The sequence below is a fragment of the Herpailurus yagouaroundi genome, unplaced genomic scaffold (assembly GCF_014898765.1).
Source record: "Herpailurus yagouaroundi ecotype Mexico unplaced genomic scaffold, PumYag 139, whole genome shotgun sequence".
In the NCBI taxonomy this organism is placed as follows: domain Eukaryota; kingdom Metazoa; phylum Chordata; class Mammalia; order Carnivora; family Felidae; genus Herpailurus; species Herpailurus yagouaroundi.
Window position 1 is genome coordinate 18,536,599 of NW_024412394.1, and position 26,172 is coordinate 18,562,770.

Below are 26,172 nucleotides of genomic sequence, written 5' to 3' on the forward strand. Positions count from 1 at the left end.
CTACATTTTGAACTCTTAAAATATAGGAACCAAAAAAACATAACTTTAATACTAAAGTCTAAATTAAATTGGATCTTTAAAGAGCTAAGATGGTACCTTATTTAGTGAGGTAGGGGTAGGGATATTGTGATGGTTAATTTTATGTGTCAACTTGTCTGGGCCTTGGGGTCATTTTTCTGGATGTGACTGTTTCTGGATGAGATTAACATTTGGGTTTATAGAATGAGTAAAGCAGATTGCCCTCCCTGGTGTGGGTGGGCCTCACCCACTCCCCTGAAAGCCTGAATAGACTGTGCTTTCCCAAAGAAAGAAAGAATTCCTCCTGCTTGCCTTTGAACTAGGACAACCTTTTCCTGCCTTTGGACTCAAACTAAAACACTGGCTCATCCTGGGTCTCAAGCCTGCTGGCCTGGCCTTCAGACCAGAACTACACCATCAGCTCTCCTGGGTCTCTAGCCTGCTTGCTGCAAAGCTTGGGCTTTGTCAGCCTCCGTAATCATGTGAGCCAATTCTTATAATAATTATCTTTCTCTCTATATACATTCCATTGGTTCTGTTTCTGTGGACAATCCTCATACAGGTATAGAATGATTAAGAGCAGGAAAAAAACTAGATTTTGCCAGGAGAAGCATCACTTGGGGTATAGACAGCACACAGACTGCTGTTGCTGCAAGCCGATGCCCCCCGCCATGTGCCTACTTACCCCGGCATTGCAGGGAAATAGACATTGGCAAACTGTGGCTATAGGCCCATTAGACCTGCATTTAAACAAAAATGGAATAGAACAGAAAATATGAGAGTGTAATACAAATAGTAGGTATATACTGTTTCATGAAACTTTTGTTTCAGCTGAGGATGTATTTACTGGGTCATAATAGAAAATGTATTTCTTGATTTGAACTATAGTTAATAATTTTATACACACACACACACACACACCTACACACATGCTGCTTTTAGAGAATATATATAAAATCCCTGCTTTTAGAGAACCTGGCCTTGAGACGGGAGGAAAAACAGTTACTGGTTATCTGTGAGCTCTGACTCAGTTTTTAGAACCATGGCTGCTCCAGAGTTGAGGTCAGCCACCAGCTCCGGCTCCTCCCCGCTGCCCAGCCAGTGGTGTGAATGAGTGGGAGTTGTCGATACAAGATCCAGGACACCTGGCCTCGGAAGTGCTGGGTAACTTCCCACAGTTCTTCCTCTGTTGCTGAACCAAGCCACCTCGAACTAGCTTGCTAAAAGTTCTGTAAGATAGCACATGTTGAGTTTTTCCGCTCCAGGTCAAGATTTTAAGAACCACCCAATTTAAAATTTTTTACCCCCAGTCACTCATTACTATTGAAAGTATTCTTTTCAAGTGTTCAGAAGTCCATTTCAGTCTAAAGTGAAACTACTAAGCTCTATCCTGCATGCCCAGATCAGGCCTGGTCAAGCTTAGATACACATAGTCTAGTATGTGTGTGTGCGTGAGTGAGAGAGAGAGAGGAAAGAGGGAGGAAGGATGGGTAGGTGCTGGGGCAGCTACGGTGGGTTTCTCCTTCCTTCCTTTCTGCTCCTTCCCCTTCCCACCTGCCACGCTACTGTTTCTGGCCTTTGTATTGTCTGGGAAGGGTTAGGGAGTAGACACCAGAGGAAAGGGGCAAAGTCTTATTTCTGGGTCCAGTAAAGTCCTAACTGGACCAGGACCTTCTGTGTGTCATGTGCCGAAAAGCTGGCTCTTTCTCTCTCCCAAGGCAGCTTTTGTGAGTTCTCAGGACACTTTCCCCCAGAAAACCTCCCAGAGTGCCATTCTCGGATACAGATGGCCCAGTCTCCAACGTGCCCGGTTCCAGGAGTACATTCCCTCCAGGCTCCCTCTCATCCTCTCAGGAGGCCCTACATGTGGGGCCTCCTCGGGCTAACCCTTCCAGATCCACTCTTTCCCTCTGTATCCATTTAGATTGCTCTCAGGGCTCTGCAGTTAAGCAGCTCAGACAGTCCCTCTCCTGGAGACTCACTTTAGGGGAGAAGCAGGCACCCTAAACCTCACGCTCTCTAAACTCCAGGGGATACGTGTCAAGCCCTGAGTCTGTTAAAGCACCTCCGTCACGGAGCTTGTGGACCTACAGCACTGATGGCCCCTCTCAAGAAATCCACAGTCCATCAATTTCTCCCCCACCCCCGCAGGAGGGAGGTTCACCAGACTCTGGGCCTGCTTCAAGTCTCTGGTGGCTCTGCACCAGCTGCAGCAGAGATCCTTGCCGACTTCTGTCTTTGGCTTAAATGGAGACATTAGGAAAAAATCCTCTTACCCACCCTTTGAGATCCAAGTGCTCATAGCCCTTCTGTCCGATCCGACATTTCTTCTTCTTGGACTCCTGGCACCCTCCCCACTGTCATGGGGAGCAGGATGAAAACGTTAGCCTGCTGCAGCCGTCAGAAGTGCCTCACAGCCGTGCTGAGCACAGTACGCAGCATTCACATGTAGGACTTGGGCTCACGATTCACACTCATCACTCACTTTCCAAGTCTCCCCGAGATGGGAAGGTGCGATCTGCCAGCACCATCACCAGGTGCAGACGACCAGAGCTAGCAGGTCACTTCTGTCATCCACACACAGCAGGGCTGTGCTCAGCCCTGCTAGTTTACATGAGATGGCCGAGTACAGGCGCCACGCAAGTCCGAGCAAATCGCTTTTCCTACTGAAATCCCGAATGGCGGTGCGGCCATTTGAGGTCACTTACACTGCGGTCACACCCGACACGCATCTGGCGTCCTGGCCTAGATGATGGAAGAGTTGAGCGTTAGCCTGCAGCAAGAAGTACTATAGGGAGAAACGACCTCCTTTGTCTCCCCTCCCTGGTGGCCGGCTAAAAGAAGCCACTACCCAGGCCCTGGGCCTGGACTCTGCACTACTAGGGGGCCTTGAAAATACCATCGAATTAACGTGTATCAAACCCATGTCTATAGGCACTGAGGGTATTTGGGACCACCAGGTGGAGAAGCCCTCTCGAAACAGTTTCCAGAGAATCAAGGGTCACTTGGATGAGGGACTCCTTAATGTCCTGCTGGCACAGAAGTGTGCCTCTTAAAAAAAAAAAAAAAAAAAAAAAGAGTGCTTTACTTGTAGCATGAACAGCACTCACTATCCCTAAATCTCGCCAGCACTGCTGCCTGCAAAAACAAGCAACAAGCACACAAACCCCACATGTAAGCAAATGGGCTCAGAAAGGTTAACCGCCTGGGGCCACCTAGCTGCTTCTGGCAGAGCCAGACTGAAACCCAAGTCTGAGCCAAAGACTGACCTCTGTGAGTGCCACTCACCTTGACCTCAGGTGAACCCTTCCTGGGTAATCCTCACACCCTGTGGTGTCCATGGCTGACTGCCAGCTGTAACCACTCCTCTCCTGAGCTCTCAGAAGATGGTTCTGGAAAACACAGACCACTGCGGCCAAGAGCAGGCCTTAGAACTGGCACCGGCAGCCCCCACTGCCCTCCATTGTCACCACTACTGCTCAGCACCGGCACCAAGATTCCACACACACCTTCTTCCGTCTTTTCCGAGCCAGTGACCTCACACCGTAGTAGGCATCAAGTCCACGGCACTTCCTTGTGAGAGCTACAAACTCAAGGTCAAGAAAACTCCTTTCCGTTTTTATAGTCTACTGATACAGACTCAAAAATGTATGCTCGTTACTATGCACACTGCATGTAACTTTCTCCATCCTTAATTACAATTCCCTCATTCACATGACCAAGATGAACACGGTTCAAAAAGATAGAACAACTCATACAGTGAAAAATGAAGCTAAAATTGACACGAAATTATTTTCCAAGTGAAAGCAAATGTAAGCATCCAGATTAAAAAGGAATAGAAGTAATTATACCAGAGACAATTAGACTGATAATTCTATGCCTTTTATTCAGTTATTTCAAAAATATTTGATTTGTTTCGAAATGTACATTAAAAAAAAATCCATACAAAACTGCAATTTGTTTTAAAACCAGAAACGGTGGAAAAGGATTTTGAAAAAAGTTCACTGAAAATAAAAAGACCCCCCCCTCCAAAAAAAAAAAAAAAAAAAAAAAACCCCTTTTAATGTAACCAAAAATACGGCAGGTACAAATTTTCCTTGAGTTCCTTGTTGAAATTTGGTCCATAACGTGAACAGGCTAAAGTAGAAAACAAAAAGACACTTTGTCCACATTTGCATTAGGAGTTGCTCAGGCGGCACCAGCGGCCTCAGCTTGTCCTTCAGCTGTTTGTTAAACCAGAGGGACAGACACGTGAGGTGTATGGTCTCATCACACAAACACGGGAATCCGCCCCCAAGGCAACAGTGGCACTTACGATGCCAGCCCGCTCCTACCGGGTGAGCAGGGCTGTCCCCGCGTGGCCGCATCTCCGCACAAGCTGCTTCCTCTCCACACAAACAAGAAACTCTAGAACGCCTTTAGACAGAGTGACGGTGACATCTCAGGGGTCACAGCAGATCTACTTCCCAGACATGGACTTATTTAATGCCCCATCATGAGGATGGTTTTTTTTTTTTTTTCCTTTTCAACAGATTAAAAAAAAAAAAAAATACACGAACTTCTAAGGTGATGCTACGATGCTCTATTCGAGTGCCACAGAAACCCACCCAGGGTGAAGACAAGGGCAGCAACACAGGGGAAGTGGCGCACATTTCTTCTGTAAGGGATGTCGACCGCCCTCCCACGGGTCCCTTCCCTCCCCAACTGCAGGGTGTTTAGGGACAGCAAGGCCTGTGGAAAGACCACTGGCTGGGAGAGTTATTGCACAGCCCGGAAGAGCAAGGGGACGGCAGGCAGCCGCTGTGAACATAGGTAACACTGAGTTTGGAGCGCAAGGAGACTGCAACAGCCACACTAGACCCACTATCAAATGGGCGTCTGCGGGCCGGCACTTGTGACTAACACCTTTACCATACAAACTGTGGGTTGAATGGGAGACAAAACAGAGTGGAAGAGGTTACAGCCAGGGTGCCTTTCTTTTTAAACTAGGGGTGGGGGGTGCTGGCAGAGCAGGGTTCACAGGGCACTCAGTGTCCCTGGAGGCCACCAAGCTTCCTTCCATGGGTAGGAGGCACAGGTGACTGCAGCCACCCCTGTGGGCCAGAAAACTGACACAAAGGAGAAACCAGAAACAACCTAGAACAGACCACATACCCCAACACGATGGGGGGAGGGGACTGAGACAAGTGAGGCCAAACTGTCACAATCCATGTCCCTTTTACATGTGATATCCCAGGGTCCGGTGTCCTTGGCTGCACAGGACAGACCACCCTAGAGGCCTGGCAGCTGGCAGTACAAGCCAAGGCCAGAAGACCACATGGCAAGTAAGGCACTTCTAACAGCAAGGAGGAGGGTCTGCTCAGGACAAACTTTCAGGGGTTGCTGAGCACAGAGTCAGAACAGAACATGGAAGTCTCGATGCTGTTGAGACATCTATAAAAACGAGTAGGGGGGAGACAGGAGAGGAGAGACCCGGGGTAAAGACAGTGAAGCTGATGAAGGCTTGCTCATTGGGCCAGCCTCTGGCTGAAGAAGGATTCTATTTAAGTGTCTCACCATCTGACAATGACCCTGCGCCCTTCTGAGGAGCAGGGTTGTGGGCTGGGAGGCAGTGGGAGGGAAGGAAGACCACTCTATCTTCCCACCTCCCAAGACCACAGCACACCTTCCATTATGGAACAACTCTGCTCACTTGGGTCTCCCAGGCACTCAGCAAGGGGAGTGAGTGCTGTCCAGGCCCAGGGAAAATGGACAGGGAAGGCTGAAACCTGTGATGTAAATCCAAAAGCTGAGCCTTCCCTAGCCACATGTGGCCTGGCAAGCCACTTCAAATTTAAAGAGGCATCCAGGGAGTAGAATTTTCTATTGTGGAATCTTGGGAGGGTGTACTCTCTGCCCCTACCTCTTATTCACCACTTAGGAAAAAAAAAAAAATCAAAGGCCGCTAAGAAAGAAGATTCCTAAAGAAAACCGAGATGCACACCCCCTGGGAGAATCCCCCACCCAAGCTTTAGGGGTTTCTGGGTCCCAGGGATTCTAGTCAAGAGAAGCATCTGCAAAGGTGGCCAGAATACAGAGGTCAATTTTGGTTTCTGAAATGTCAGTAAGTTATGCCTGGGGACAGAAACAGAAACGGTTCTCGGCAACCATTTACATCTGTTGGCCCAGACACACACACACGGGGTTAGAATGGACTAGAATGGGGGAGAAGCAGCTCCCCTCCTGGCTCAGCCTGCTTCCCTTTCCTCTAGAACCTTCCCCTACCTTCAAAAGGAACACAGGTCACTTAACAGTGCAGCTATCAGACCCTAGATGGTAAAAATAACTTTCCCACCACTGAACCTGAGGAGCACAGGGCCCTCCTGTCCACCACACAGCCTGCCTCTCTTGCCCACTGCCACCTGTCACACCTGTGCTGGCCAGGGATGTTTAAAGAGAGAGGCGGCTGTTGGCTGAGGTAGATGAGCATCTGTTCTCCTGCTCTTGCTGAGCCAGCCTCTCAAACTCAGAGCTGTCTGGCAGGGCCTTCCCAGATGGCTTGGCACTTTGGGAACAGGAGATCGTGTAGAAGACGGAAGACGACAGCCAAAGTGGCCAAATCAGGACAAGCCAGCACAACAAGCTCACAGGATGGAGTTATTTCGGCAACATGCTTTGAGCCAGCCTGCCAAAGCCCAGGCTCTGCTCTGAAATACATGTGGCGGGGATGCCAGTGGGGTGACAAAGCACCCTACATTTACTCTCATCCCGTCTCCTCTCAAATCATCCCAGAGGCCCTGCTAGCGACATGCTAGCCTCAGTCATGGTCTCAGGGAGCCTAGGTTGACCCAGACCCCTGGAGTGGTGGTACCAGCTCTGAATCATACCTACCACAGAGCCAGAAGTTTGCAGGAGGCTGAGGGAGCACGAAGCCACGTAGTCTCTGACCACAAACACCTAGCACACCTACAGGAGAAGGGGGCTGCCTGATGGCATGCCTGGGGCCGCTCTCCCCACCTCCCAGGCCTGCAGCCTACTGCATACCCACCGAAAATTAACTGGGGCTCACCTGAGGGAGTGGCCCCTCACAGGAGGCAGGTTGCTGCCTGAGACACAGCCAGGAGAGGACCAGGAAGGGCTGTGAGGCTGACGGGCAGGTTGGAGGCTGCTGGCTGAATGCCCCTCCATCTCCAGGCAAGGTAAGGAGCCCGAACGCAGCCTCAGCAGGGTATTTGGCCGAATGGCTAAAGGGTCCTGGCTCCGGTCTGCAGGGTTGATTCCAAGTACCCTTTTAGCAACATTCTGCTCTGCAGCCCAGGAAGTGTCAGACGAGGATGGGAGAGATGCAGATCTCCAAAAGCGCCGTCCCACTTCCTAAGGGTAATCAGAAGCCAAGGGTAGCTTTTCCCATTTCTACCTTATCCTGGACAGAGGAGGGTACAACTCCCTCAGTCACTGGAAAATCCAATCTGTTGCTGATAAAAGGGACATGGAGGAAGAATTGCCCTGATGAAAAAACCCATCTCCCCCCTTTTAGGATAATAACCCAAGGTTTGGCTTCTACTGTGGCATCAGAAAGAGGACCAGCACATCAAAGGATACTAACATTTCTATGCCCCCCAAGAATCACTCCCCAGCACCTTAATGCAGAATTCAAGAGTTCTTAATTAGGACCTCTGAAAGCCTAACCCCTTCCCGAAGTCCAAACCAGGCCTCACATGGGCTTGGAGGCCTTGTCTTTGGGTGGAGCACAGGGAAAGGATATGTGAGGGACAGGGCAGAGGCCCCCCAGTGGCACAGTGGTAGAGTGGCGTTTGCTCATCTACCCTGCAGACCGATTCCAAATCGGTCCTGCTCTCAGACAGTCTCAAATGCTGGAGGTGCGCTGGACAGACATCGGAGGATGACAACGACCTTGCCGAAGAACACACGACAGACGGGGCCAGAGGGGATGTGGACCAGTGACCCTCTCTGGGGCACCAGGGGACGAGTGGGGGACTCGGATGTTCCTGCAGCTAGAGAGATGAAGTCAGGTAGCGAGGCCAGCCCTGACAGGGCTGCCTGGGTCTGGGGTTGAGGACCAGCGTCCGTCAGGCTGGTCTGTTCACTGTGGTTTGGATTTGGTTTTGGATGCTGGTGAACGGTTGAAAAAGCAGCTGTAGCTGGGGCTGAAGAAAGGCTGAGGACAACAGCTCCATCGCCTCTGCCGCCGTTACCTTTCCAGAGGAGCCTGCTGCTCAGTACGCTTTGTTCTTGCTTTAGAGGGTGGGGAGACTTGTCCTCCTTCAGCACCTCCCCGGCAGAGCGAGGGCAGGCTGGCCCCCGTCCAGGACCAGCCACCGGTAAGCCGTCTCGAGTCACGGGACCCAACACGGTTAACACCATCTTTCTGGACCAGGTCTCCATGCCCCACAGCCAAATGCCTTGGCAATTCCAAGGAGCAGTGGCTATGCCGGGCCTCCAGCTGGTGCGTGTGGAACTGGAATCATACATCTCAGTTAATCAGCACCTAGGAGATTATGATCCAAGAGGGCTGGTCTCTCCTCTCCTTGCGCAAACATGGGGCCCGCGGGTGGGCCTGCTAGTGGCCCCAGGCAGAGGCTCCTTGGCACGAGGCTTCTGGCTTTGACAAGTCCTGGGGACTGAAGCTGGGTGGTGGATGGCCAGGACTCACTGCAACTTGAGCTCCCTCTCATTGTAAAAATCAGACACGGAAAAATTGCACAATACGGTGAGAGAAGTAAAAAGCAGCAGCCGTGAAGGAAGAGAAAGAGGAGGCAAGCAAAAAGATAACCATGAGGGCCTGGGCTTCTAGAAAACCCAACACAGGACAGAGGCAAGGACGTGAGGTGGCTTAAGGGAGAGAAAGAAGGAAGAGTTTTGGTTTTATTGAGAATGGTTTATGGAGGAGTAAGAAAAGAAAGCCAAAAAGTAAGAAAGGAAAAGCCCCATTTGAAGACAGGTTCCTGCTGCTTGAGATGGAGCATCAGGAGCAGGAGGGGGAAGACAGTGGCGGGGGCCGGGCTCCCCAACCTCCCTGCCGTGCCCCCATGAGAGGATCCCTGTTCCAGCACTTTGGCCTCAAGGAGACTTGAGTTTCTTAGTCCGTGGGGAGGTCCCATTCTCCGCTTTCACTACTCCGTTTTCATGGTAACCTAGGAAGTGAAGGGAGACAGACACACATGGTGTTCCTTCCTGGACTGGAACAGGAGAGGGGCCCGTGAGGGCCGAGCTTGCACATGGGGACCAGCCAAGGGGATGCCTGGCTGCAGCTTCCTGCCAAGACGGGAAACCAGTAGACGCTCCCAGGAGGCCCTTGCTCCCCTCAACGTGACTCTGCTAAAGGTGGTTGGTCTCTGATTGTCCTTTAGCAGGAGGCGGCTGGGATGACATATAGTAACCCAGGAACAGGCCGGGGCCCGCCCGCCTGCTCGCCCAGGCCTCAGGCTGGAACCAGATCCTAGGTGGAATCGCACAGACGCTGCCAGGGGCCTCAGTTTCTCTCCCCCACAGGGCACCAGCCCACTTCCGCGACGACTCCCTGGGAAGGGAGAGTGGAGAGGAGGTAGAGAGGCTGTAGGGACAGGCATTACTCAGAGGCCTGATACTCCTCTGGCAGAAAAAAACTGTGCTTTTTACTGTTGTGGAAAACACCTCCATGTGCTTGCTCAAAGTCAATCTGGCTGCAGCCTCACGCCCCACATCCCCTCCCAGCCAGGCCTGACTCGTCACACCCAGCCCCGCACGTGTCTGGTTCAAACACACGGGAGCCCTTGCCAAGCAGGCCACACCTGGAGCAAGGCAGGTGAGTCAGGGAACAGAGCCCGGTGCAGACAGGCCCCCGGGCTGCACAGAACGTGCAGGCTGCCAGTGGGCCTGGGACCTGGCAGGGGCGGGAAGTTACTGGAGCGTGGCCAGGGCCAGAGGCAAAGCGGGTGTCCCACCCTTTCCGCCCACCCAGCACTGTATCGCCCCTAGTCATTCTTGAAGACAGGAGAGGAGCCAGCGGCCTGGGAGGCGGGGGATGCCGAGATGCGGAGCAAGAGGGCAGGTGAGGACAGGGCTGCTGGGCCGCACAGGGAACAGGCAGCAGATCTTGGCTGGGGTTCAGAAGCCACTTCGAGGACATGCTTCCGGCCACAGCTCCCCAGCTGGTTGCTGCCCTGCCCCACCGCGGCCAGCCTTACCCACAAAGTGTCCCTGGCCCACACCCAGCCACGTGCCAGTTAGGCCCCGGCAGGGGCCGAGGACCCAGGGCCCCAGGGAAGGACAGGGGAGCGGCAGGGCTGGTCTGGGTGGAGGAGCCGAGCCCGGGCCCCTCCCCACCCATCCCAGACCCACTTCTGTGTCTACCTGCCCACGGGCCCAGCACTCACCAGATTCCCTCTTGACGAGCCTGGCCGGCAGTCTGGGGGCAGCTGGGACTCTCCGCTTGGCACTCTGCTCATTCCAGTATTCCCGCCAGTGTCGCAGCTGGGAGTGGATGAAGCGCCACATGAGCCAGGCCTGGGCAGCGCACACCAGCAGCAGCACACAGAGCCTGCGGAGGTACAGGGCGGTGGGCTCGGGAGTCGCCTCAGGGCAGAGCAGGAGACCAGGGCAGGAACCCCACAGCTCCCCTGGCCATCACCCTGGGCACCAGCACGCTCCCATCCTGCCACCCACATGAGGGAGGGCGTGTGGTTCGGTGCCGGTCTCCACTCTAGTGCACTTCAGGGCTGGTGACAAAGAGATGGGGTCTAGGGACACCAGGGAGGAGGAGGGGACATCTGCATGTCCAGCTCCAGAGTCACTGCCTTCATGGCCTGTCTTTTCTGTACCCACAACAAACAGCATGACTAAGCTCCATGTACATATACTGAAAGAATTCAACTGAATTGAATTACAATACAGCAGAATAATTCTAGAAGAGTGGCTTCTCATTTAGAATGCCACTTAAAAGCTGAGCAACAATGGATCAATCACACACCCTCCCAGGCCCAAGGGTCACATGGGAACACAACAACTTCCTCCCCACTTTCCCTGCTACTATGGGAGGCCACAGGCCGCGCTGCTGAGCACACGTGGCCGTAATGATCAGCTGAGGGGCTAGAGAGGTCACCTATCATGCACTTGAAGCACTGGACAAGGGGGAGGGGATTCCGGCTTGGGGACCTCGACTAGAGTCCCAGCAGGTGGTGGAGATGGTTTTGCTGGAGGCAGAAGGCTGGCACTCCTTCTCCCCTCAGGCCTGATGTCTACAGATCTCCAGCTAAACATCAATGTGCCGGAGACCCCAGGGGTCTATTGCCCCCTGAACTTCTGAAGTTGTGCCAAGTTCAGGAGGCTCCTGGCAGCACTCAGGGAGCCTTGATTTATCTCCGGGGGCTTTTTCCCAACTCACCTGCAGAGTAAGGTGTTGAAGTTTCCTTTCTCGGGATCAAAGGCCTGGTTTTCTATGCGAGCGAGTCCAAAACCGATGGCCAGCACGGCGAGTGTGAGGATGAAGAGGCGGGTGACCCCAAACACAGCAGCCCAGGCATTAAACCTGCTCATGGAGGTGGCAAAGGGACGTCAGCCTTTAGGGCCGGTGAGGGAGCTTTCACCCACTTCTCCAGAAGCAACGCCAAGTGGAAAGAGGGTGTGAAGGTAGCGCATCGGGGTGTTTGAGGGAGGAGATCTCTGGAGTAAGATACTCCAAAAAAAACAACCCTGGGGTTCCATCTGCAGGAAGGGGCACTATCAGCCAGGCCTCATGGGAGGCTCCTGCCCACAGCACTGTGGGCGGGCCAGCCTGCTTTACACTACTTACAGCTTCTCGTTGTTCTCATCGGCAAAGTAGAAGAGTCGAGCCATGTGGAAGAGGAACTCAGTTGAGTACTGCAGCAGCAGCAAGATCAGGCCTAGGCGGCTGAGGCTAGGAGAAACGGACAAGCCTCACAGTTCCCCCCCTGGGATGCCACAGAGCATGAGGCACCCCGCACCCTGGGCTCTGCTCTCCTCGCCAGCTTTCCCTGGCTGGCCCTCCTCACCCTACAGGATTCAGTTCTGCCGTCACACCTTTAACATAATACTGAATCCCCCAGGCCTTCGCCTGTCCTGTCTGGGTCAGGGGCCCCTCACCGCTCCCACAGTGAACCTAGCTTAGGCTCCACGGCACCAGTCACCATGCATTCTTTACCGGGCCCAGGACCCAGTGCATAAAAGGTGCTCAGAACAAGTGACTGAGCTTTGTACACAGGAATACAAAGGATTCCCGTCTGGTTTTTCATTATCCAAGTCTTCACAGCTAAGAGGTACAAGAAGAAGCAAAACTCAACATAATGCAAAGAGATGTGCTACTGAACCCACCTCTTAAAAATCTGCACCCACTCAGACACCCCCTCCCCTCAATTCCAGGCGTGGTGGCGTTACCGGCTTTCTTAGGAGGTTTGCTACAGATGTCAACTGTAGCTCAAATGGAGAAAGACTGCGAAGGGAAACCGCAGACCCTGCTGAACATGCAGGGCTTCAGGCAGTCAATAAGAAAATGTGGGAGCAGCCCCACAGGCTGTGCTAATGAAGGGCCCGGCCAATTCCACCCAACAAAACCAAAGCAGTGCAGAATCCAGTGGGGTGGTCACTGGGTCCTGAGGATGGTCAAGAGAATGATGGGAGCACTACCCAAGGTCTTCACGTGACCTATAAAGTCCAATATGACCATGCCCAGTGCCCTCATGTCAAAACTCATTTTCTGCATTCCAGCCATGGTGGGCTTTACGAACACCTCAGGGCCTCTGCACCTGCTGTTTCTCTGCCCACACAGCTCTCCCCCCAGATCTTCACATGCCTGACTCTCGTCATACCTGCCTCAACCTGAGTCACCTCCCTCCCCACAACAAAGGTGCCACGTAGACAGGTCACTGTTACATTACCCTACTTTATTGTTTTAGAGAGTGCACTAGTGAGCAGGGGAGAGGAGCAGGGGGACAGGGAGAGAAAGAGACAAAATGAATGAATGAATGAATGATTATCTCAGGGGAGAGGGAAGGGGGGCAGGGAGAGGGGGAGGGAGAGGGGGAGAGAGAGGGACAGAGGGACAGAGGGAAAATATCTCAAGCAGGCTCCATACCCAATGAGGAGCCCAATGTAGGGCTTGATCTCATGACCCTGTGACCATGACCTGAACAGAAATCAAGAGTCAGACGTTCAACCAACTAAGCCACCCAGGTGCCCCTAGTATTTTCTACATCGCATTTACCAACACAGGAAGCTATTTTCTTGTTAATTGTCTGACTACCTCTAGATTGGACACCCCAGGAGAACAAGGCCTTGGTCTGACTTCACCCAGGGGTAACTTCGGCTCCAAGAGCAGTGCCTGGCCCAGAGGAGGAGCTCAGGTACGTGTCAAGCAAGTGAAGGCCTCTAAAAGTCAAGCTCTTCACCAAAACAAGACTCTGCAATCATTCAGCATTTCAGAGGTCTGCCTCCCTTGGGAAATCCTGTAGTCAGGGGTCTCTCCTGTCCCCACACTCACTTCTGAAAACCACAGCAAGGATGGAAGCAAAGGAAGGCCAGGCCACGGTCCTTACAGGAGCAGAGAGGCGGCTGCACCAGCATCGCTGGAAAGGGAATGGGCCTCGTTTTGGAGGGCCTGCTGCTGCCTGCCCTCTCGCTTCTATCCTCATCCCAAAACAAGAATCACAGGACTCGCCCAAACAGGGTCTGACACCTGCCCTTCTCCTTCCGTGGGACACATCAGCTGTGGGAAAAGCGGATCTTAGAGCATCTCCTTTCTTTGGGAGGAACACTGACGATACAGCAGGGACCCGACAAGTAGCAAGAAGCTCTCTTTCCACATGGTCCTGCCTGAAGGTTCTCACCCTGGTCCTCGCCACACACTGCTGGGTGCAGCACAAGAGCAAGGCTGGTCCCACCATAGAGGCTTTGGCCTCCAAGGACCCATCCAGGTGTCGATGCTATTTCACGCCTTCAGGGATAAGAGCATATTTGAGAGCTGCCATCCTCCTAATTCCATTACCCCAGGTCCGTCATCCTCACAGGAAGCCTGCTGTGAGGGCCTAGGAGATGACAGGCCCAAGGACCTCCAAGCAGCTTAGCAGAAAGTTATACATCACAAACCCTTAAAACGTCAGCCCAGAGAAAGTACAGGGTGTTCTCCTATCCTGCTCGGATAAAACTCAGGAAAATTCCAAATTAGCAACAACATATCTACTCATCAGTAGGATTCTTTTTGTAAAAGACACTCAAGGCCAAACACCATGGCCATTCCTCCGACTTCAAAGGCACGGTTCAAGTGCTAGCATCCCTCGAAGCCTTCCCTGGCTCTGTCTCGGGATGCGTTAGTCCCTCTTCTGGGTTCCCACGGCAGATGACCCATATTGTAGCACAGCCATCATCTCATTAAGCTGTCCTGACCTGTGCCTCTGCTGTCACTCCTACTAGGCTGAGCATGAACCACTAAAGACAAGGGAATCGCCACCTCTGTATCCCCAGGTCTTAGCACGGTGCTTGGCAAACAGAAGGTGTGCAGTAACCGCCTCCTAACTGAATGTGTGGAGAGATGCATGGACATAAAAGGGCACAGAAATGTGACAGGCTCCGGGATCTCACTCACTTTAAGAGGTATGCTCCAGCTATGTGGACCAGGTACAGACAGATGTACTGGAGCTGGCGGGGAATTTCCTCCTGCAAACAAGAGAAGCAGGCAGTAAATGTGCTCATCCCCACCTCCTCTCCGCAGAGGGGAGGTACAGAGGGGCGGCGAGAGGGCAGCAGGCTGGGTTGCTCTGACATAGACAGTCCCAGGTCACACCAGAGGCCCATGCACCAGGCTGCTGGGAAGTCAGAGGACGAGGTGCTGGCTTCAGGTCCATGTGGCAGGGCTGGGTTGAGAAAGAAGAGACAGGGACTGGGGAACAGGGCTTCTGGAAATAATTCAGAGGAAGGCTATTCAAAAAAAAAAAAAAAAGACTGGGAAAGGCAAAAACCTCTGATCCACTACCCGGAAGACAAGAGGTAGACCTCCCCCAAAGCCCCATGTCTAGTGTGGGCGGCAGGAGACCCGCTGGTGGCCTGCTCTCAGGGAGATCTTTGCGGAGACTTCGCTGGCTCAGCATTTTCCTCAACCCGCCAACACGTCCCCTGTCCCCACCCAGCTCTGCGCTTCTGGAGGAAGGCTCAGGGGAAGGAGGCTGGGAAGAGCAAGAGGGGAGTGAAGGGCACGCACCTTCCAAGGGGGAAACGAGTACTCACCTTCCGTACCTTCTGGAAGTACAGCTCAGGCAGTGCATGCAGCCAGTAGGCCAGCTGGCACAGGTAGAAAAACTTCACCTGGAAGCTGGAGACAAGGAAACGAGTCACACGGGAGGGAGAAGACTATCCCTGCAGGTGCTCGCAAAACACAGGACACAATGTGAGGCCCAGGACCGTGGGACAAGCTGGGCCAGGACTGCGGGAGGGAGGCCCCACACCCGGGGACCCTGCTCCAGAGACGGGACCACTTAATGGGACACGGAGTCCACAGAAAGAAACAAAAATGGTGAAAAGAGTACAGAGGAGGAAGGTTCTTCAGCTTGGAGAAGGGAAGGCTGAGCAAGGACAAGGAAGACGGGGCACCAATATACTGAAGAGTGAACAGATTTAAGCAAAGGAGGGTCCTCGTGCAGCTGTTAGCCCTGTGCTGTTGTGGTTCCGAAGGGTGGCCAGGAACGGCAGGGAGGGTGTCCTGTGGGAGGCAGACCTGGTGCTGCCCTTCTGGGGTCTTGGCAGCACAGAGCAGGAGGGGAAGGGGGTGCTGCCTCTGGAGGGGCACCCGCCACACGAGGCTGGGTGGACGGTGTGTGGTGCACGAACGCAGGTCACCAAGGACGTACAAAGCCCAGAGAGCGTTACGGAGATGCTCCGCTTACGTATCCGTCTTCCGACCGTTTAGGTGCCTGCTGTGGACTAAATGTGTGCGTCCCCTCAAAATTCCTATGTTGGAACCCAAATCCCAATGTGACGGTGCTAGGAGGTGGGGGCCTTTGGGAGGAGATCTAGCAGTGAGGACGGGGACCTCAGTAATGGGACTCGTGCCCTCGTCAAACAGACCCCAGAGGGCTCCTTCTCTGCTCCTCCACATGAGGATACGGCCAGAAGACAGCCATCTATGAACCAGACATCAAAACTGCTGGCGTCCTCATCTTGGGCTTTTCGGCCTCCAGAACTGTGAGAAGTTTCTGTTGTTTATAAGCCACGCAGCCTACGGGGTCCTGGCACAGCAGCCTGAGCTAGGACACCGCTCCGTGACGGGGGCTACCGCAGAAGACATTCATTTGGGGGTTGTCCAGTCAAGCGCCCTAGGAGGAAGCAGCTCCCGGACGAGACTGCCATCTACAACACTGGGCCCCCACAGGCTCAGGGTGCGACCTGCTCCTCCTGCCAGCTGGCCTGGAGTTCTCTGGGGTGGGGAAGCCAGTGGACCAGCTTGCTACTCCCTGGAGACCAACTCATGAGAATACTCACGGGAGGTACACGTGTGGGTAGTCTTCCCAGAGGCTTCTTGGGTTTGTTAAATATCCTTCCTGTAGTGGGCAAGAAGAGGTAGTGTTTAGAGATGTGGATATGAGACCCGCTGGGGCCCTGGGCAGGCCTAGGGGTCAGGGGCACATCCAATCCCCAGCTGCCAGGAAGAGGAAGGTACAGGAAACGTGAAAACGAAGGCCTTCTCTGAATGGGAGCCACCCGGCCCTCAACTGGCTTCTTTATTGTGAAAATGCTCTACTCTGGGGTTTGAAGACCTGTGTCTGGACATGGATCTGGGACTTACTGGCTCTAGCCTCTGAGCAAGCTCGTCTCCCTAAGCTTCAGTTGGGTCATCTTTAAATGAGGACAAAAATACCCTCCCAGAGTTATTGTTAGAAATAAATGTGATAGCTCATGTTTATGTGTCTAGCATGATGCCTGGCATGAACGCACTCAGGAAATGCTTGTAGAATGAGTAAGCACGTGACCTCTAGAATCACCATCCAATGGAAAAATGAAAAGCCTGCTTTGGCTTTTCACAACTCTGGCAGTAAAAAGAATGCAGGACCGCACAGGCCACCCTAGGAAGCCTCACCCCAGAGGCCTTGTAAGTGTGATACATACCACACTGGGTCATCATTGCGAGAGATCTCCATTACTCTGCAAGCTCATGGGTCTCATCATGCCCTTCTTTACACCTCCAGCACCTAGCCCAGGGCCTATTACAGAGTGGGCGAGGTAACCTGAAAACCCTCCCATCACGAAACATCTAGAAATGCTGAGTGAAACCTAGCAACTAATTCTTTTGTATTCAAAAAGTTTTTACCAGAAAGGGAAAACCTTTGGAATTCAAAAGGGCTAGAAGGCTAAAAGCCTAAGCAGTAAGGGGAGGCTGAGGCAGCCCACAAGGCCCTAGTCTTGGGCCAGGGTGGTCATGCCCATGTGGGAACAGAAGATGATGCCTCGCGAGTTGGAGCCCAAGACCCTTGTATAAAATCAGGATCCCTGGGGCACCTGGGTGGCTCAGTCGGTTAAGTGTCCAACTTCGGCTCAGATCATGATCTCATGGTCAGTGAGTTTGAGCCCTGTGTCGGGCTCTGTGCTGACAGCTCAGAGCCCGGAGCCTGCTTCAGATTGTGTGTCTCCCTCTCTCTCTGCCCGTCCCCCGCTCATTCTCATTCTCTCTCCTTCCCTCTCAAAAATAAACAAACATTGAAAAAGATTTTTAAAAATATCAGGACCGCTCAATGGCTACAAACTTCAAGAGAAGGTTAGACTAGAGTCTGCATTAGTTTGGATTAGACTAGAGCAAGGGTCGACTATAGTCTGGCAACAATAAAAGGAGATTGAAGCTGTTTGCTCACCCTGTGCTCAGGATGAAAACTAAAATATATTAGCCCTTGAAAATCTGTAACCTTGGGTTCACTTTCAGATGGGTTTGGAGTTCAAATTTATAACCACTTGTATGGTCCAGGAACCACCAAGCTAAGAAATTAGTGTTAATGCTACTGTGACACCATTGGGACATACTCTCAATCCAAGGATGTACAGGATTCTCATGCATTAAAATCTTGCTAAAGAGGAGATTACAATCCAAAATTACAAAACATAAGAGGAAACAATCCACCATGAGCAAGAGTCAGCTGACGTTACAGGAATCCAATAAAAACTTGTTGGTTGAATGAATGACTCAATGATGAACGCTTTAGGCGATTTCTCCCTTCTGAGGGAAAAAACAAGGCTCTTATTTGTCACTCAGAGATGGTTAGATCAATATGACCCCATTCCACAAACAGGCTAATAAAGGAAAAGACAGGAAGTAGCTCCTGAAACGAGATGTTTTTTCAGCAGCATAGGTGAAATCTGAGCTGGGCCACCAACGTCCTGGCCCAATAACCTCAAGCCCAGTTCCTCAGTAAGTCAGAAAATAAACTGAGCTGGCAGCTTTGATGAGGAGACCGAGACTCAAATGTCACACTGGGACTAAGATCAGGGCGTTAGCAGTGCTCAAAGCCAACGTGGTCCAGGGACAAACATTTGACTTACTGCCTCGTGGATCCACAGCTGTGTTTCCACATGAGGCCTGACCTACCCACCCTCAAGTCACTACATTACCTTGGACATCTCACGTATAGTCCCCAGCCCCCAGCCCACAAGCTGGGGCCCCATTAGCACAGTGACCAAAGTGACAGGTCCAGTCAGGCACATGCACCAGTGTGGTCATGGTAACATTTCTGAAGGAAAAGGTCTCTCCCCAACCCCTCACAGCCTCACTCCCAGTCCTTTCTTCCTACCACTGCCTCCTCCCTCAGTCACACACAGATGGAAAGTTCCGGGGCCTCTGGAGGGTGACAGGAGCACTTTGCCACACCGCTGCTATCGGGCTCTGCCTTCCCTCTCTGCTGCTCACGAGGACCCAGGCACACAGCCGTATATATGGTCTTCCACTCTCTACCTCAGTCCAGGGAAGTCAGAGGTAAGAACGCACCATGATGGAAGAAGCAGCAATGTATTTAAGGAGGAAAATGGTACATCTGGGACTGAGGTGGGAGGAAAACTTCTGCCCAAAAAGAGGCCGCCCAAGAGAAGCAGCATGGAGAAAAACCTAAAAGCCCAGATGATCTTGTGATTTTAAACATGAACCTCCTTGGCCTGGCGCCTTTTCTTAGGAGACAAGGAGGTCAGAACTTTTAAGCCAACAAGCCAAAAAACTCCCCAGAAAAATGCTGCCTGCTTGTGAATGTCCAGTCCACAGGGAGTTCAGGGAGGGTATGCAGGGGGGAGGGTGGGGGAGTCGGAGGAAAATGACTCACCGCTCTGAGAACAGCCTTTTCCAGACCTCGGGCCAGGCAGCTGCCTGAGGGCGGCCTGGGGCCGGGGTGCCCTCAGAGGTCTGGCAGGCCATGTACCTGAGATCATGGGGGGCCAAGAGGGCTAGAGCCAGCACCTGCACCCCACCCCCCTCTGAATCCCAGGCCCCATCAGGCACTGGGAGAGGGGCCTGGGTACTTTTGAAATCCTTTGTTATCTCCTTAACCTACGAGCTAAGTGAGGCCTGAGCAAACTGGAGCAATCTCTCCCTCCCCCACCCCTGCCCTGCAGCCTTCCTTTTTGGTGAATGGACAAACAGAACCACAGAAACAGCAGAATCCAGTCATAACACAGCCACAGTTGCTACCTAGATTCAGACATACCAATAGCGTTTGTCCTTCAGAAACAATCATGTACTAAAGTTCTGCTCTGAGTAGCCAGTCTGTTAACAGGAAATCAGTCCAGGGTGAAGAGCATTCCCCATACCAGGCTCTCAAGGAGCACCAGACTTCAGGATTTAAAACATGAAGGGAGACATCCCCAGGAAGCCGGCACAGAGACCAAACATGGCCCGCCCTGCTTTCCCCTATAGAGTGCTCGTGTTTTGTTGTGTTTTCTAAACAGTCAATAGGAAGTAGTCCATAGTAGGTTAACAGTAGGAGGTTGATCTTTTCATAAATTATTGGTCAGTCCAGTCACACTCTCATCACTCTGCTTGTATAAATGCAGAGAGAAATGTCCGAACCCCACCGCCCAAAACCAGTTACTTCTAGGGGGAGGGATCCGGGGCAAATTTTTTTACTTAAAAAAAAAAAAAAAAAAAAAAAACAAAAAAACACCTTTTATGTATTTCTTATGTAATAGACGGTCATCTAGAAGTTTACAAAAACAACTGACTTGTTATTTTAAAAGCAGTTAAGGGCCAGAGCAAGAAGACATAACTGCTGCTTACCCCCTCAGTCTCACAACCACTGTTTAGTGAGCACTTAGTACCTGCCGGGCTCTGCACTAGAGACGCTGTGAGCATGCAGGCTGTTCACAAGCAGCTCGGGGTCTAGTGGGACTGACAGACAGCACGGAATATATGCGTGAATGAGAAAAATGCCACAGCAATGGGTGTAGTGCATGCAGTACAAACTGGGGGAGGGGGTTCTCTGAGGAGATGGCATTTATGTGGAGACTCAGATGGGAAGGAGTCGGCCGTGGGATTCAGGGGGTGGAGCATGTGAGGAGAGGAACCGCCCCCGCAAAGCGTAAGAATCAGGAACAGCCAGGAGAGGTAGAGGAGCAGAGGTAATAGTGGGACCCAGATCACAGGAGTGAGGAAGATAATGGCTTAACTGGCTGCAAGAGGGACAGGGGCTTTTACATAAGGGTGCAGGACTTCATTTATGTTCTAAAAAGACCTGTCTGGCTAAGCAGAAGAAAACGGATTGTGTGGAGGGAGGCTACAAGAGAGGAAATGTCTCCATCTAGAAGGACGATGGTCAGTGGTCCAGGCAAGACATAATGGCAGTTTGGACTGTGGAGTAGGACTTCCCAACCTTGGCACTACCAACATCTGGGGCTGGGTAATTCTCGGTGGTGGGGGCTGTCCCATGCGGTGCAGGACATTCAGCAGCACTCCTGGGCTCCACCCGCCAGCCCCATGTCCCCAGGGGCCAAAATCTCCCCTGTGGAAACTGGTGGGCCAGGCTACAGCATGGATAGAACCTCAATGAGCTCTGCAGGTGGGGTTCGCAGGACCTGCTGATGAACTGACTGCAGACAGTAGAAGACAAGAATCAAGTAAGATTTCATCCTAACAGAAAAATAGGATTTAAGAAACACTTAGCTATTTCTCACTCCTTTTACAAAACTACCCTCCCTTCCTCTTCAATCATCTTTATTCCCTGCAGGATGGTGCAGTGGGAGTAGAGGAGGGCCAGGAGCTGCATGGTGCTCTTAGGAGTTGGGGGTCACTGGAGCTTTCCAGGGTCCCCATGGCCCCCACTTTCTACTGAAGATGTTGAGTGGGGAACTGGCTGTCACCATAATAAAGGCCTGTCATGAGCTTCCCCAAGTAAAGTGCTACATGCTGTCAGACTAATGAGCATCATTTTTAAGCCCCTGAAGGCCTGAGAGAAACAAAGAGCAGTTGAGCATTTAACGCACTGGAAGAGACGTCACATAACGTGGCTTTTGGCCTCCAGAATCTGGTCTAAATGTGTCACAGCTCCAGGAGAATATCTGGGGCTGAAGTAGGAGGGGTAGAAGTGATTCAGAGACGAGGCAATGTTTCTTCTGAAAGACCCTGAGGCCATTCAGCCTCAAAGCAGCAGAGGGACTCCACGGGCAAACACCGAGAGGCTGGGAGAAGTCTGAAAGGCAGCATTACCTAGACCTGAAGGGGCCTGGACACACACTGTGCAACATTAAGGGGCGCTCCTCATATGGGCCACACTGCACATCTTTCCCTCTGGGGACAGTATAACATGGCAGTCCTGCTCAAGAGGACAGAAGCCTCAGGTCCTACATTTAAAATTCCTAATGTTCTGTTTAGGAAATGGTTCCATGATTAAAGGATAAGAGACATACAAGCAATATACACAAGGACATGCAGACTCCTGCTCTCAGAACGTGAATTCAGCGTTGAGCTCTGGAAGCAGAGAGTTCCTTAGGATGTAAAAGTTCATCACTGTCACTGAAGGAAGAGGAAGCGGGTGAGAGGTCAGCGGAAGGCAGGGAATGAGAGGTCAGCGGAAGGCAGGGAAGGGAACTTAGAGATCACAGGGTTGCTGAATTTTCCAAGCCCTAGGCCTGTGTTTCTCACAGGACGACTCTAGCTCTAGAAAAAGGGACCAAGTTACAGACAGGAGTTATTTCACGTGGGGGTGGGGGGCTTCTAATTAAACACTTTCATGCATCACAGGCCAGGTCTTGTTACAGCAAACCCCAAAGGACTGTCCGCATTCCTTGCTAGTAAGGAATTCTGGTGTATCAAAGGCTGCTTGAAATAAGACTCCTATTGTGTAGAAAGGAGAGGTAGATAAATTGTCTGGTTCCCCAGGCATTTGTGGGAATGACACTGACTCTCACAGGATTTGATGTGCGGACAAGGGGATGCTTGCAGGAGGCCAGTGTGGTAAAACAGAAAGTGTGCTGAACTTGGAACCAGACTCCTAAGTCCCAGTCTGGTCCTTGCCACCTCAGAACCCCATGACCATGGGGACACTGCAAAATTTGATCTTGGATGCCATCAATCTATCAACATGGGGACCAGAATAAACAAACAACTCATCTCGTGGGATAGCACTGGTAGGAGGACACCGTCAAATGATACAGAGCTGTGTAGAGGTATGGTACCATTATCATAGCATCACAGAATAACTATAACAAGGGTTTATTTTTGGACAAGAGGGCTCTCTGCAGCTTTAAAAGAGCATCTACACCATCCGGCCCCTCTCTCCTACCATGAGGATACAAAAATAGTAGTAGTTCCAAGAAACTGCTCGAAGCTTTTACAAACTGCTCCTGACTCTTTTCCTTCCCTGCTTAGCCCTTCACGGTCATTTTATCAGCCATCTGAGAAGAGATGTGTTGCTGGAAGCCCAGGCCCTGTGCTTCAGCGGTCCCCGGGGCCACTCACCGTCACCACCACGTAGAAGCACCATACCACAGAGCTGAGATGAAAGACGACCAGCTGTCCAGATTCGTTGAACTTGCTGTGTTTCACCTTGGAGAGGTGAAGCCGTTTGCTGATTTTCTAAAGAATAAAGAGAATCCTGCATATTAATATATGCAGGTGCATTCGTAATGGGCGGCTTCAAACTCCCATTTTCTACCCTTGAAAGGATAGCAGTCTGAAGCGGCCATGGCTCAGGCCATTCAGTGTAAGCCTGCTGTGTGCATGGAGCGCTCAGTTCAAGGCAAGCATGTTGAGAAAGCGGCCAGATTGAGGTCCTCAGCCTAGATGTAAAGAAAACACCCCACAATCAGGCCACATATGACAGACCCATAAGCACTGTGTCTTGCCATTTCGGGCAGCTGTCCCCTCATGCAGTAAAAGCTGCATCCCATGCACTAAGAAGGCTGTGAGAGGGGACAGAAACCACAGTGTGTCACAATGGATGTCCAGTCAATAGGACCAATCAGGGCATGCAGATTAGGAGGGAAAGGGGCACAGAGCTGCAGTGTCCTCTAAGGCGAGGCCCTTCTGCCCACCGCATCTCCCCAGCTTGTGATCTCAGAATCCAGACAGCGTCACTCACATCTAAAATGTACTCCTGAACCACAGCGTGCAAGATGATGGTGATGAAGACGTAGAACAAGATGGTGACCAGATCCTTCGGCCCATAGTGGTAGTGCACAGTCTCACTATCTGTGGAGGTAAGAAAAGCCATGTCAGCATCCCCGGGCTGAGGAAATGCTCTGGGACCCCAAACTGAAGAGATCTCTGAAGCAGAAGGCGCCATGGCGTACCCCTAGACTTGGAAGAAACCTTTTTCCCTAGAATCCTACCCACCCCGTGGGCGTCGCCCTTGGTAAGTGCCAATGGGGAGGATTAAGGAGAACCAAGCACAAACGGTGATGACTATATCTCCTGCATCTGGGCAGGAGAGCGCAGTGGTTAGGAGCCAGGATAAGAGACAAGCCATCTCGATCGCTCCCTGGCTGTGCAACTATACAGAAGTGACCAACCTCTCTGAGCCACAATTTCCATCCCTGGAAGATGGAGCTGTCGTCTTCAGCACGGAAGCATGGAGTAGGGGTTAGGAGCATGGACTCAGAAGCCCGAGTTTATATCACAGCTCACTCATTACCTATGTGACTCTGGGGCACCTCTATATGTGACTTTTCTGTGCCTCAGTTTCCTTATCTGTAAAACGAGAGTAACAGCAGTTCCTGTATCGTAAGGTTTCCCTCAGAATCAGACGGCTTCAAAGCAAAGTGCAGAGAACAATATCTAGTACATAGCAAGTGCCATATGTATATTTGTTATTATTTCTGTTGTTGGGCTAGTGTGAGGATTAAATGAAATAATTTGTATCAAGATGATTATCACCGTGCCTACACCCATGGCAAACATGCCATAAATGGCAGTCTATTAAAATATTATTTAATAGTAATAAATTAGCATCCCAGACATGTAATAAGCCTTGTATAGCCCTGCTGTGGCGGCCTCGTTCTCCACGGACAGAGGAGGATTTATACTTTTGTTCCAGTTAGCAGGTTAGGGTTGCAAGGGCTCATGAACACGCGCTGGGTCTCTGCTGCTCTGTAAACGCCCCCCTGGCTCCACCAAGCAGACTCGCTGGCTGCCTTTCCAGCTGTGCTGTGCTCACGCCGAGTCACACACACATGAGTCATCTGTCTCTGCCAGGATGCGTTTACCAGAAGGTGGACCAGGGCCGGTGAGTTTCGGGGTGGCCACGGAGCGAAGCAGAGCTGACTGGGTCACGCTGGGAGTCAAACCATCCCCTCTGCCTCCCGGGACGGAGAGAACGGGATGGTCCACGGCGCTGAGTGGGGAGAGGGCAGCGAGCACGTGAACTCTGGAATCAGACAGACTTGCCTTTTTCCTCTCCCTCCTCCTTTCCACAAAAACCTACTCTGTAAGGGGCACTGAGCTAACTGCCGGAGTGTGGAGATAAGGGATACTGGCCGGACTTCAGAGCACACAGACCGGTGAGGAGACGGATAAGTAAACGTACAATTACCCTACAGACAGGCACGTGGGGCCAAGAGGCAAAGAGAGCGCCCCAGCGGGCCCCGGCAGGCCAGGGTCCAACCCCGTCTGGGTGGGCGCAGTGGGCAGCAGGTCAAGGTGAACAGGAGGACACCGGAACTTGGGGAGAAGCACAGGGCGGGGAGGGGGGCATCTAGGCTGAGGAGGTAGTGTCTGCACAGGCTGCAGGGAATGAGACCACAGCGCCTGTTGAGTGCCCGGGTGCCGCGTGACACGTGGTGGGCTTTGTCCTGGGGGCAACATGGGACACATGGAAGAATTCAAATCCAACAGGCAAATGACGAAATATGGGTTTTGGAAAGTTTACTCTGGCAGCAGTGAACAGCGCCGTGCCTGGAGGCGAAGACACCGGTCAGGGAGCTGCCTCCGGATCCACAATAAGGAAGCATGGAGGCCTGAATTAAAGCAGGATGAGAGACGGAGAGGGCTGTCAGTGAGACAACGGGCAAGACAGGGGACTGGCCCACCCAGGGGCTGAGGGCTGGGAGGGGGAGTCACGCACTGGCCGGCGGAGAAGGCACTAGAGGCAAGAGGATGGCTGCGATGACACTTTCCTAGCCTCCTTCAGAATGGAGGACCAGAGGAGACAAGTTCAATTGTAGTATATTTTGAAACTATAAAATAACTGAACGCATGCAGAGTTCCATCAAGACCAGCATCACGAGTTATGGGCGCCTGGGTGGCTCAGTCGGTTAAGTGTCCGACTTCGGCTCAGGTCATGGTCTCACGGTCCAGGAGTTCAAGCCCCGCGTCAGGCTCTGTGCTGACAGCTCGGAGCCTGGAGCCTGCTTTGGATTCTCTGTCTCCCTCTCTCTGTCCTTCCCCTGCTTGCACCCTGTCTCTCTCAAAAATAAACATTAAAATTTTTTTTTAAAAAAAGACTAGCATCCCTAGGCAAAATGGGATTTAAACTCAAGTATAGTCTAACAGTAGTGAAATAACACCTGTCAAGACTTTGGGTTATCTTCTTTAAGGCCTATTCAGGGTCACCTGTTATTCTTCACCCCCAAATACCATGGTTCCAAAGAGATGTGACCATAGCCTTAGACCCCTCTTGAAACAAGAATCAGTGCATGAGTTAATACATTCTTTTGTTCCTTCGCTGTTGAGAGCCACATGCATGTTTTTCATCAACAAATAAACCATGTGCA

At 51.9% G+C, this 26,172-nt stretch overlaps 1 protein-coding gene across 2 annotated transcripts in view; it reads right to left on the minus strand.

Moving 5' to 3' along the window:
- Nucleotides 1–3,878: 3,878 nt before the first annotated feature.
- Nucleotides 3,879–26,172, minus strand: part of TRAM2 (translocation associated membrane protein 2) — an 84,101-nt gene continuing 61,807 nt past the window's right edge. The window contains exons 3-11 of one of the 2 annotated variants that reach the window (XM_040473760.1): nucleotides 23,544–23,653; nucleotides 22,922–23,038; nucleotides 16,483–16,541; nucleotides 15,232–15,316; nucleotides 14,594–14,664; nucleotides 11,789–11,893; nucleotides 11,381–11,524; nucleotides 10,374–10,470; nucleotides 3,879–9,152 (exon numbers count right to left, since the gene is read on the minus strand). In XM_040473760.1, the coding sequence (XP_040329694.1) occupies nucleotides 9,132–9,152; nucleotides 10,374–10,470; nucleotides 11,381–11,524; nucleotides 11,789–11,893; nucleotides 14,594–14,664; nucleotides 15,232–15,316; nucleotides 16,483–16,541; nucleotides 22,922–23,038; nucleotides 23,544–23,653 (809 nt within the window). In that variant the 3' untranslated portion in view covers nucleotides 3,879–9,131. Of the gene's footprint in view, nucleotides 9,153–10,373; nucleotides 10,538–11,380; nucleotides 11,525–11,788; nucleotides 11,894–14,593; nucleotides 14,665–15,231; nucleotides 15,317–16,482; nucleotides 16,542–22,921; nucleotides 23,039–23,543; nucleotides 23,654–26,172 lie in introns of both variants that reach the window. The other variant, XM_040473759.1, reaches the window with a different exon arrangement.